Source organism: Heloderma suspectum, chromosome 15, assembly GCF_057233095.1.
Source record: "Heloderma suspectum isolate Gila_16-S chromosome 15, 16-S_ref, whole genome shotgun sequence".
NCBI classification, from domain to species: domain Eukaryota; kingdom Metazoa; phylum Chordata; class Lepidosauria; order Squamata; family Helodermatidae; genus Heloderma; species Heloderma suspectum.
Window position 1 is genome coordinate 16,909,270 of NC_139472.1, and position 13,424 is coordinate 16,922,693.

General features: G+C 45.1%; 1 protein-coding gene across 4 annotated transcripts in view; it reads left to right on the forward strand.

The window, feature by feature from the left end:
* Nucleotides 1-1,258: 1,258 nt before the first annotated feature.
* The window catches only part of PDPN (podoplanin), a 50,100-nt gene continuing 37,934 nt past the window's right edge, over nt 1,259-13,424 (forward strand). For all 4 annotated transcript variants that reach the window (XR_014786030.1, XM_084822035.1, XM_084822036.1 and 1 more), the window contains exon 1: nt 1,259-1,547. Coding sequence is in view for 3 of the 4 variants with exons in the window: in XM_084822035.1 (XP_084678161.1) it covers nt 1,478-1,547 (70 nt within the window). In the remaining variant the exon portion in view is untranslated. The remainder of the gene's footprint in view (nt 1,548-13,424) is intronic.

Sequence of the window (13,424 nt, forward strand, 5' to 3'; positions counted from 1 at the left end):
ACTAGGCTACAATGGTGCGACCAAGTGTAGATCCCAGTGGAGTTGATGAGAGATGCAGAACGCATTCTCACTTCAGAAGTGCTTTATTTATCAGCCATAACGCTTTGATAATTAAACAGATAAGCTGGGATTTGGTACATGTGGATATGTCCTTGAAAACAGATTATATTTTATAGATACATATAGATATAGAGCCGGTGTGGTGTAGTGGTGAGAGTGTTGGGCTGGGAGTCGGGAGATCCGGGTTCTGGTCTCCACTCGGCCATGAAGCTCGCTGGGTGACTTTGGACCAGTTGCAGACTCTCACCCCACAGGGTTGGCGTTGTGAGGATAAAATGGAGAGAAGGAGGATTGTGTATGCCACTTTGGGTTACTTGGATGAAAAAAGGTGAGATATAAATGCAATAAATAAATGAAATAAATAAGTAATATAGATATATTTCAGAGTGTGGAAAAGATTACAATAGACCAAGTGTGGTTTGTTGTTTACCAGGATGCTTCCAAAATTCTCCTCATCCAATTCCTCCCTGAATTTTGAAGTTCCAAATTACCTCTTTGTTCCAAAGTAGGAATTCTGCATTAGGAATTTTCAGTTGTTCTCTTTAAGAGAGAGAGAGAGATTGAGAGAGAGATCCAAATTTCGTGAAGAACTTTTGTACAAGTTCAATGCACTACTAAACCTATTTCAGGTTTTGGACTCAGAAAGGTCACCACCCTCATGGCCCCGATGCTCCAGGGCAATCTACATTACAACTTTAAACTGGTTTCAAACCTGTTTTTAGTGATTACGGCTACCAAATACAGGAATTCTGGGAATTGTAGCTCTAGGAAGAGGGGCCGCTTGGGCAGGGGACAGGGGTCTCAAGCAAAGGATTCTCAGTACCCTCATGAAACTGCAGGACCCTTTAGATAAACTGGTTTGAAACCAGTTTAAAGTTGTAATGAAGATTGGAGTAGGACAGGACTTATTGAAGAACAGCCAAAAGATAAATAGTAAAAAGAAATCAACAGTCACTTCTCTCTGCTTGAAGTAACTGAAAATGATACGTGTCCTGCTGGGTTCCTCAAGAAGGGTGGCTTATGTTCATCTCCCTTCGCTTAATCCATCCTCCACACTTCACTATATATAACTGTCTCTGGCATCTTCTAAAACATCCTGTAACTTTAAACCTGAGATATTTTTTTTTATGGGTGACCAAGCAGAGTGCAGAGGGCGGGCCTCCCTTTCGGGACCACTTTGAATATCCACCCAGCCTGCAGTTAAAGGGAGGGAAATGCTGAGTCCATTCTCAATTACTTTTCCTTTGCTTTGTCAATGCTTCTGAGAAAGGAGAGCGGCCCTTTCAACCAAAGCTGGGGAAGGAGGGAGTGAAACCCCAAACTTCTGAAAGAAAGAAGACGGCATTTGGCATAACTGGATTGCTCAAGACGGGAATTTGTTGTTTGTTTATTTCTGAAAAAAGAACCACCATCAAAGATGTTACTTAAAATGCAACTCATCATTTTCCTGATAGGGAGCATGTCTTTCTATGTCTTTGCCGAAGAAGGTAAGAATAATTCTCCAAGATTTGTCGATCTCCAGAATTTGATATATTGGGCAAGAGGTTCCTAATGTTTGTAAAGTAGCATGGCTGTATCCATTTTATTTATTTGATGCAGTTTTGATTCATCCCTCCACTCAGTGTGAGCTCAAGGCAAGTTACAAGAAAACCATAAAAAGAATAAAAGGCAAGCATTAAAAAGAAGCTAAAAATGAAGCACATGAAATACATATATCACATTCAAACTCTAAAACCAAGGACTGGCATTGATCAAGAAAACAGTCTGGGCAAAACAATATACTTTTTACCCGCTGTATGGTGTGATTAATGAAAGTTTTGCTTCGTTCCTATAGTCACTTGAATTCGTAGTGCTGTTTGATTCAAGTTCATTTGTGCTGGCAAGTCAAACCCATTGACATTTAGTGGATTTTCGGGGGGGGGGGTTAAAAGGGGGCCGTCTAGAGAGTGAATTGAGGGCCAAGAGAAATTAGCATGCAAGAAAGGAAAGGAAAGGAAAGGAAAGGAAAGGAAAGGAAAGGAAAGGAAAGGAGGAAGCAAGCAAGCAAGAAGACTTTTTAGGAAATCATAGAATAGTAGGATTGGAAGGGGCCTACAAGGCCATCAAGTCCAACCCCCCATATAAAATAAAAATAAGGTCACCTTTATTTAGTGATAACATGTTACTATTTGATCATCTTTCTTTTATTTCTGGAATTCAGGAGGTAAATGCTGTTGCTTATGTAGTCAAAACTGAAACACCCACATACAAGATGCGGGGGGGTTGAGGGGGGAGATATCTAGGAAATAAAATCCCTAAGGCAGGAGAAGACCCCTCCCCAACATCCCAACAGTGGGTATGGAATGCTGACTAACAGCTGCGGGGGTAGAAAAATTTGGATGTGGGAGGAGGAAGGGGAATGGGGTGGAGTAGCTGGTGCCTTGAGCAAAGCACTCCATGCCGCAACATTTTGTTGCAGGTCACTCCCATATTTCATAACAGCAATTTGTAAATCAGGCTGCAGAGGATGGGTTGGATCTGGATTTATGCTGGATCAACTCTGCTGGTGGAAGTGGACTTTCCTGCTCACCCTCCTTTGCACAGCACCCCCTCCACCCCAGAGAGACAACCCTGCTGAATGGGGTGAACTGTGATGTGTGAGGGAGGGATCCCCCAAACCTGGGCAGAGGGACTTACTGCGAGAGGAGCCCTCCCTCTCACTGCATGTCCCTCCCACTTGTGAAAGGCAGAACCTGGATCCTGCCCCAAAGCTTTTTCAGAAAGCTGAGTTCAACGTGCAAAAGGTCCCTTTGCTTGTGGTGTGCATGCTCATCCATTTTTTTATTTCACGTTTATTGTATTTCTTACCTGATTAATAGGCAGCCATTCAAGGTTTTGTACAAGATTTAATCATCGTTAGCATAATAATACCTTCCAGTTACGCCCCCTCTTAAAATTGAGCAGTGAGAGTGAATGGAGAAAAGAGCAGTGCATAAAATCATTAACGGTTAATAAAAAGCAGGCAGAAATCAAAATGCTTAAAAAAAAAAGTCTTTATAATTTCCAAAGACAGGGCTGCTCGTATTTCCTGGGGGAGAGAGTTCCATACATGTGGGGCCAGCACCAAAAATGTCCCGTATGTGGTACCCATCAATGGGATTTCTCTTATTGGTGGGCTAGAGAGCAGGGCCTCAGCAACTGAGTGTAAGGCCTGGGCAGACTCCTACATGTGCAGTCAGTCCACTTCTTTCAAGTCCTAGATTCCGTCTTCATGATATTCTTATGGTCTCAGGTAGCAAGGCTGGGGAAGATCCCAGAGAGCTTCTGGAACTCGGATTCCTGGACCTAACTCAGTAGAAGACAGTCTATTTGTATATGGGGAGGGCCTATAACTCCCAGGGCTGGTTGCTAGCATCTTCACTGAATAGGGTCCCAAGATGTGGTCTGAAGGCACATGAGGCAGCCACCTTACTGAAGCTAAGCAGGTCTGGCTCTGGTCAGTGCTTGGAGGGGAGGCCACCCGGGAACCACATGTAGCCACCTTGAGTTCCACAATGGAAGAAAAGTGGGATATAAATGAAATAAAATAGGGTCTCGGGTACTGAAGGCAAAGTCCCCTCTCTGCCCAAGGCCCTGGAGATCTACCTCCAAATAGAGGAGACAACACTGGTCTTTTTGGTGGGAACATAAGAAGACCTGGGCTGGATCACACTACTGAGTCTCCCAGCATTCTGTTCCCACAGTGGCCAGTCAGAATGATTGATTGACTGATCGATCCATACATAACGCCTCTGGAAAGCCCAAAGGCAAGACATGTGGGCAATACCACCTTCCTGCCCATGCTCCCCAGCAAATGGTAGTCAGAGGCATGTTGTTGTTGTTGTTGTTCAGTCGTTCAGTCGTGTCCGACTCTTCATGACCCCATGGACCATAGCATGCCAGGCCTTCCTGCCCTGCGCTCTCTCCCAGAGCGTGCTCAAGTCCATATTCATTGCATCAGTGATGCTGTCTAGCCATCTCGTCCTCTGCCGTCCCCTTCTCCTTTTGCCTTCAGTCTTTCCCAGCATCAGGGTCTTTTCCAGGGAGTTTTCTCTTCGCATTAGGTGGCCAAAATATTTGAGCTTCAGCTTCAGCATCTGTCCTTCCAATGAGCAGTCAGGGTTGATTTCCTTTAGGATGGACTATCTGACCTCCTTGCCATCCAGGGGACTCCTAAGAGTCTTCTCCAGCACCACAGTTCGAAAGCATCAATTCTTCGGCGCTCAGCCTTCCTTATAGTCCAGCTCTCACAGCCGTACACTGGGGGTAACATATATAGCCATCATGACTAGTGACCAATCAGGGCTGGTGTCAAAGGAAGGCATGATCAGGTACCTGCCAAGGTCCCACACCCCAGTAGGTGGCCATTGACAAGAAGCCCCCAAACTTACTCCTCCATCATTGCAATCTGCTTGTTCATCTGCCTCGCGCTCCAGCCCAGACAACAGGGGTGGTGAGGAGAAGCAGCAGGAGATGCTGTGGCCTCCTTGCCCACTGACTCTCCGCCTCTCAAGCAAGCAAGCAAGCAAGCAAGCAAGTGGGTGGTAGCAATGATGAGAAAGAGGACGAGGAGCAAAAGCAGCTGGGGACAATGGCGGTGAGATGGTAGACTCAACAAGGGAGGGGGCAGGGGAGGGAGGGGGGCCATTCAAGTGTCCTGCCCAAAGGCCCTCCAAAATCTGGAGCTGGCATCGTAACTGAGAGCCAGTGTGGTGTGGTGACGAGAGCGTTGGGCCGGGAGCCGGGAGATCTGGGTTCTAATCCCCACTTGGCCATGGAAGCTCACTGGGTGACTTTGGGCCAGTCACAGACTCTCAGCCCAACCCACCTCACAGGGTTGTTGTTGTGGGGATAAAATGGAGGAGGAGGAGGATAACGTAAGCTGCCTTGGGTTCCTTGCAAGAGCAAAAGAGGCAGGATATAAATGCAATGAAGGAATGAAGGAATACTAACGGCCTTATTCCTCCATAAGAGACAGGGCTTCCCATGAAAAAGCCATGTTGCTTTATCCTGAGCAGCAGAGTTCTCCTACATGCTGAATAATATTTACACCCTTTCCTGGATGTGTGATCTATCGCTGCAGTGATTCATGTCTTACTGGCATGCAGACTCGATTCCTATACGTGGGGGCCTGCTTTTACGTGGGTCATAGTTCTTGGAAATGACAGCTGGTGCGGAAGCCGCTCCACAGAGCATTAGTGGGGTAGGTGGGCCAGAAAGAGCACAAGATGCCAATTTTGAAGCAATGACATAGGCGCCCGGTTGGTTTCTGTGCCCAGTTCAAAGTGCTGGTGATGACATAGATATAATGCGGTAAAAGTCTGGAAGACGACTCAGGGCTGATATATTTGCTGCCCTTGACTCACCAGATCCAACTAGGTCTGCCTCTTGCTTGGCTACAGCTGTGTCTTCCACCTCATGAGCACACCCTTGCTCCTGAGTGCACCCTTCCTCCTGAGTAAACCCTGGGTGAAAGGGCCTTCCGGCAGCCGGGCAGGCACTCCCACGATGATTCCGATCCGGTGGAGAATCACCTGTAGTAGGGCTTCCTCAACAATGAACTGAGGCTATGAAACCCCTCCTTTGACATCATCTCCACACCAGGCAAAGGAAGCCTTTTGAGCCCCAGCCGAGTTTTATGGCAGGTGTCATCCACTCTGGGTGATTTACAGCAGACGGGGAAGATTTTCCATCTCTCCCTTGTTTAACATCACAACTAAAATTGCTGGGCAGTGAGTGGGTGGGACGATGTGCCATGGTTGGTATTGCTTTATCTCTCTGCCTCAGTGATCCTCGCTTCTAAAATAAATTCAGTATGAGTTGGTCTGCAGTGGCTCAAATGTAGGTTCATCCTGGAACAGACAAGGCAATCCCATTGTAGGACTCGTGGAATGCAGGAGGGAATTAGCTTCAGCCCTCAAGCCACCATTTTGCACCTGGTTCTAACTGGTCAATCATGGGATTCTAGTAAAAAAAGGAAGTAGCTCTTGTAAGTCTGAAGTCTACCCATATCTGGATTTATGGATTTCCTTTATGCTGGTTGCTCCACCCCCACCCCCGGGATTTCTTGGTTATTTTTCTGGCGCTTTCATTGTAACCATTTCTAGAGGGATAGGGGTGTTAGAGCATTTCTGCATGAGGCTTTTATTGCACGCTTGTGATTGGTCACTCACAGAAGTTTCATAGAATCATAGAAAAGTAGGGTTGGAAGGGGCCTATAAGACCATCGAGTCCAACCCCCTGCTCAATGTAGGAATTCTAAGTAATCCATAAGAACCAAACCCTTTAACTGGTCCTGTGTAGTGGTCAATCCATCAGGGAATGAATCTTGTGACATTTTTAAGACTAACACGTTTTTTAAGGTCCTTTATGAGACATCATCAACCTTCAGGGCAACTCCCATGCTTTCTGACCTTTATCCCAGTTTTTAGAAGATTGGAGATAATGCAGTAATAAATGTTAATCTGTTTTAATGGCCTTATGAAATTGCGCAGTTCTGCTATAACACAGCACCATCTAGTGGCTGTATAATGAAACATGGAGAACTTGCAGACAAAGGAAGTCCAGGAAAAAAGCCCATGTCAGCCCATGCAGGGAGCTGAGCTTAATCCCACAAAGAATCCAGAAGCAGAAGCTCTGGTAGGTTGCGGGATAAAAAGCCTGGTGTGAAGAAACTCTTGCTGCAATAGACTAAGTGGATTATAATCCACAAATGTTTATGCCAGAATAAATGTGTTAGTCTTAAAAATGCCACAAAATTCATTCCCTGATGGATTGACCACTACACAGGCCCAATTAAAGGTTTTTTTTGGTTCTTATGGATCACTCCTCCAAACCAGAGAGTATTTTGTTGCTAAATGAAGACTCTGTGTTTATAAATGGGGGGCGGGCAGGAAGTCCATTGATATTCTTTGATCGTTTGCTTGTTCAAGTTGTTGTTGTTGTTGTTATTATTATTATTATTATTTATTCTTGTTGTTAGTTTACATATTGCAAATGATTTTTGACTACTTTCCACCTGATTCTCAAGGCAACAAAGAGGGGGCCAGGAAGGACATTCAAGAACCCATAAGAGGTGTTCAAGCCAAGGCAGGTGATGGTAGTGGGCCAAATTCAGCCCTGCGCACTTGAAGGAGCAAAGTGGTAAGAAGCAAGCGGTGGAAGCATCTGCCTTTTTGCCCTTGTCGCCCTGTATGCTCTGTGGCACCTGTTTGCTGGCAAAAGGCCATTCCAGAGGCTGCCAGTCGCCGGTGTCAGGAAGCCCCCCCATCTGCAGAGTGGACAGGCTGCGTGTCACGGGGCGTTCTCGCATTCAACCTGGCAGCCTCCGCCCTCAGACTGAATTAGCGTTGCCCCAAAGCGAGGCGTTCCCAGCTGGCAGCCTTACCACGTTCTCCTCTTGCACTTTTTGGAGTGATGAAAGGGTCAGAAGGAAGAGGAGGAGGAGGGCAGGAGGCCAACGGTGGGGGGGGGATAAATAACAAGGATGTAACATTTAATTCCAGCATGGTTCCTCAGATGTCTAGCCAAAGGTTCTTGTCAGGGACCCACAGCAATGCCTCTGTTCTGCTGTACTTTCTAAGCCCTCTCTTTCCCAAATATTGTCTTTGGTACACACACACACATATACACACACACAGAGAGAGAGAGAGAGAGACAGAGGAACAGAGAGAGAGACAGAGACAGAGAGACAGAGACAGAGACAGAGAGAAACAGACACACACAGAGAAACAGAGAGAGAGAGAAACAGAGAGAGAGAGAAACAGACACACACAGAAACAGAGAGAGAAACAGAGAGAGAGAGAGAGAGAAACAGAGAGAGAAACAGAGAGAGAGAAACAGACACACAGAGAAACAGAGAGAAACAGAGAGAGAAACACAGAGAGAGAGAAACAGACATACACAGAGAAACAGAGAGAGAAACAGAGAGAAACAGAGAGAGAGAGAAACAGAGAGAGAGAGAAACAGAGAGAGAGAAACAGACACACACAGAGAAACAGAGAAAGAGAGAGAGAGAGAGAGAGAAACACACACACACAGAGAGAGAGAGAAACAGAGAGAGAGAGAAACACACAGAGAGAGAGAGAGAGAGAGAGAGAAACACACACACACAGAGAAACAGAGAGAGAGAGAGAAACGGACACAGAGAAACACAGAGAGAGAAACGGAGACACACAGAGATACACAGAGACAGACACAGAGAGAGTGACAGAGAGAAACAGACACAGAGAGAGAAACAGAGAGAGAGAAGAAAGAGAGAGAGAGAAACAGAGAGAGAGAAACAGACACACACAGAGAAACAGAGAGAGAAACAGAGAGAGAGAAATAGAGAGGGGGAGAAACAGACACACACAGAGAAACAGAGAGAGAAACAGAGAGAGGGAGAGAGAGAGAAACAGACACACACAGAGAAACAGAGAGAGAGAGAAACACAGAGAGAGAGAGAGAGAGAGAGAGAAACGGACACAGAAAAACACAGAGAGAGAAACGGAGACAGAGAGACAGACACAGAGAGAGTGACAGAGAGAGAGAAGAAAGAGAGAGAGAGAGAGAAGAAACAGAGAGAGAGAGAGAGAGAGAGAGAGAGAGAAACAGAGAGAGGGAGAGAGGGAGAGAAACACAGAGAGACAATCAGCTTTTGCTCACACTGACTCAAAAGGAATTGAATTCTTCTCCACAACTGAAGTTGTGTCTCTGTGTTTAGGAAAGCTGAAATTGCAGGCCCTGACTCCATAAACTTGAGCCAAAAGAGTGAAACAACGTATGATCCATCTGTTCCTATTTGCTAGGAATAGTCCTTGGTCTGACACGGTCTTTCTGGACATCTCTTCGTAAAATTTATTTATTTATTTGATAGCCCACAGTTCTACCAAAAAGAAGGCTAACCATAATATGGGTTAAAGAAAATTAATGAAAAAAATAGTTAAAAACAGAATCTTAATTAAAACATAACATGGGTACTTAAAAACACAACAATAAAAGAAATAAATGGCACTCTAACAATTAAAAGCCGCTTCATCAGCAGACCTGCTTACACGCCAAAGGCCCAGCCTGAATAAAAACGGTATTTGCTTGCCAGTGGAAGGCGCATCTAGCCCTCTCAGCAGGGAGTTCCAGAGCCTGGGAGCAGCCACAGAGAAGGCGTCGCTCGCATCCCACCAACATGCTTCCGATGATGGTGGGACCAAGAGAAAGGCCTCCCCCAAAGATCTTCAAACCTGAGCAGGCTCATACGGGAGAATGTGGTCTGTTAGGTAGCCTGGTTCCAAGTCACACAGGGCTATATAGGTCATAACCAGCACTTTGAATTGTGCCCAGAAACAGACCAGTAGCCAGTGGTGTAACAAGGGAGCCATGCGATCCCTGTCAACATTCTAGCCACAGCACGAAGTTCCATTATGTTTTTTTCTAATACACCTTTAAGCAAAAGGAAAACAAAACACAAAACATTTTGACTTCTAACTTGGTTTTATTCAGCTGACTTTTAGCTTTCCTTTCCAGTGCACAGGGCCAAGCTGAAATTCTTCCCCCACCCCCATGCCCCAAGGCCACACACACACACATTTTCACCGTTCTATTCCCAGGGTGCAAAGTTTGGGGCATTTCAGCAATGGAGGTGTGAACAAGGGCAAAAAAGATACCGGGGGTGATGTTCTTAGGTGCAATCAGACCGAAGGAAGGATGTGCTGCACCTCACTCTTGACTTGGCTTTCTGATGATGCCACTAGGTGACATCTGAAGCCAAATCAGAGTGAGGAAGATTCTTCACTCTCTCACTCACATTTTCACTTACGTTTTTCAGGCTGCTGATAGGAATAGTGCTTCTGGCCCACCATCATGTGATGTCATCCTGAAGCCAAATCAGAGTGAGGGCAATGCTTCCTGTCATTCTGAAGCTAAATCAGGGTGAGGGCAATATTTCCTGTCATTCTGAAGCCAAATCAGAGTGAGGGCAATGTTCTCTGCCCTTAATCTGTAAGATATTGTTTATTTTTTAAACGACCGTGTGTCATCTGAGATAAATGATTACCATCACCAACAGGACCATAAAACAGACAGATTTAAAAAAAAAAGTGAGGGCAATGTCATTTAACCTCCCTCCTCAAAAGCCCCCACTTTTTCAAACCAAAAATATTCTAAGAAGAAAGTTCAGCTTGGTTGTATGGACATGTATTTCTAATGGACATTAGATAACATCTAATGCCCATCCATGATAAATGGATGCACATTTGGTGGCTGCATCCATGACTCGTTTGTGGAAGGTTGTTTTGTCTTCCACAATTCAGCTTTTCGCAGGGCAGATAATGATGATTAAAAAAAATAGAGCCCAGATAAGTGTTGTGGGTTTTGTCTCCAACATGAAAGCTTTGTTCAGGGCCATAAGAACCTCCGTAAATTCTCTGGTTACAGATTTTTTGGAGTGGTTTGTAGGAGGCATATTATAGGCTGGAGAAAGAATTCAGCTGTCCTCTGTGAGTAAGAAATGTTGTTTCAACAGAGGAATTTTTGGCTTTGAATTGGTTTTGATGAAGCAATGAAATGGGATATAATCCAGAGATCTTGTCAACAGATAATAATCTGTATTTTAAATTCCTGCACTGCTGCTGGGTTTTGTTGTGGTTGTATTGTTATATTGTGGTTTTAATGTTCTATATATTTTAAATTGTTTTGTTGTGTGCCGTTTGGTTTTAATTTTTGTGAACCACCCAGAGAGCTTCAGCTATTGGGTGGTATAGAAATGAAATAAATAACTAATAAATAAATAAATATCAATAGTTGTTTTACAACATACACACTATATTTATATTGTTCAATATATTTACATTGTTCAATCACAGTTATACACACTTTTATAACTATATGGTTCCTTTCTTCATCTTTTGTACAGACTGTGCCTTGGGAACCTTCTCTTTTCTGTTGTTGCATCCGTGATGAATGTCAAGGTAGCATGGTGTAGTGGTGAGAGTGTTGGACTAGGAACTGGGAGATCAGGGTTCTAGTCCCCACTCAGCCATGGAAGCTCACTGGGTGACTTTGGGCCAGTCACAGACTCTCAGCCAAACCTACCTCACAGGGTTGTTGTTGTGAGGCTAAAATGGAGAGATGGAGGATAATGTAAACTGCATAGGGTTCCTTGCAAGAGAAAAGAAGGTGGGATATAAATGCAGCAAATAAAATAAAAGAAATAAAGGTATTGGTTGCAGACCAGTTCCCAGCCAATTGCACCTGGGCTGAAGATTTAAATGTGGAATGTACCCAGTCAGATTTTGGCCTTTCAAAGTGCAGTGAGTAATCCACATCTGCATTTTCAGCCTGTAACTGGAAAAAAACAAAAAACAAGAGGAAAGGGCAGAGCAATGTGGGGAGTGAAGTCATCCCAAGCTTTCTAGGGAAGAACACAGACCATGTCATAACAGGCTGTACAGACACTCGGGAAATACCAAGATCTGTGTCAGGAGCGCCCTGGCGGCCTCTTTCAGTACACTCAAATAGCCAACTCAAGACACAGACGAAAGGATTCTTTTCAAGGCTTTAATCCTTTTACAACTTAATGACTCTTTCAGATGCTAATCACCAGCGACTAAGCAAGGAACAGCAGAGTGGCCTATGCTCCGAGTAGGCAGTTGATCCCCGTTTGAAGGAGACTCACTTGAAGACCCTGAACTTATGGGCTAGGGAGAAATCCTCCCCCTTGGGTCCACAGGAGGTGGCCGTTGCTTGCACGCCAAACGGGCGCTACGCCTCCTTTCCGTGCCCTCCATCGCTCTTCACTCCCTGTGTCTGCATCGAGCATCTAGCAAGCCCCCCTCCCGCACTTTCCCACTGCTAGGATCACTATCTAACTCAGGAATGCCGGCAGGAGGAATCTCTGCCAGCTGCTGTGCCTGTGAGGGATGAGCTGGCTCCTCTCCCACGGATTGCTGATCCTCCTCAGAATCAGAACTGCTCTGGGGTTCTATCGGTTCAGTTTCCACCCTGATGGTCTGACACTTAAAAGTCATTGTCTAGAGCAGCCTAGCCCGACCTGGTGCTTCTGAAATGTGTGGGACTGCATCTAGAGGTGTCCAGATTTTATGAAAATCATCCCATGTGTGTTTCATGGATTGTGCAGTGTCGTTTGTTCTGGTGTCCGTTCACAGACAGATTCGATTTTTTTTTTTGCCATGATGCAGAAAAGTGCACAAATAATTCCATAAGAGGGTTTGCAACAATTTACGTAATTTACGTTACTGCTTAACATTTAGCATATTGTCTCCCATTCCATTCCACTTTTCCCCATGTATATTTACCAGGCTCAGCAAAAGTTGCATATTTTCCTATAGATAAATTTGTGTAAATTTTGGGAAATTTTTTTTAAAAAAAGATCTGAAATCCCACAGACTCTGCATGGCCTGAGGAGGTTGGTCCACAGTGGATTCCACAGGTCAGTTTCTTAGAAATCCAAGCTGTCTCGAAGTTCTCCAGCATCCTTAACTACAACTCCCATAAGCCCCAGCCACCGTGGCTGATGGCAAGGGATTATGGGAGTTGCAGTTCAAAACATCTGGAGGATACCATGTTGATCCAAAGGCTTCCTGGAGAAGGAGAATTTTGAGGAGGGACTTAAAAGAAATAAGAGAAGTGGTCACATGGAAGCAATCTAGGAGGCAGTTCCAGGCAAGAGAAGATGGGCAGAGTTGTTTCAGGTAGCAGGAGACCTCTGGATGGCTGGGGGAGGTGGGGCTGGATGAGAAAAGGGGACAGGATGGGATATGTTGAGCTATAAGTGTAGAGATGTGAGGAGGGGCAAAGTCATGGAGGGTTTTGAAGGTCAGAGCAAGAAGTCTGCGCCTGATCCAACTCCTTAAGGATCTCTTGCCTCCTTAAGAGTCCCATCTTCCTTCTTTTAAACTTCCCCTTCCCAGCAACATGGGGTTTAGGCTGTAGACTGGGGGGTGGCTGACACTCTAGGCACAGGGTTTAACCACAAGAATTTACTAGTAACTTAAAACAAGCAAATCACAACTAAAGGTATTTACGCAGTAGAGCTGAGTCATACAAAAGGCATTAAAGGAAAATAAAAGTTGCAAAACACAAGTTCCTTTGCCCTAGCTGTCCTTAGACTTTTCTAGGCTGCTTCTTCCTGCTCAGTCTTCAGACTCTGCTCTCACTTCAGGCTCTGGCTGTCTCCACTCTTACTGGCTCTCTTGCTCTCCTTATATACCCTCCTCCCTCAGAACTGGATGTATTGCTTCAAACCTGAAGAAATGAAACTTAAGTGGAGAAATGAAACTGAAACTTAATTGCAGAAATGAAACTACTCTCAGGGTTACCCCCTCACAACAGAAAACCCCAGGTTTCTATGT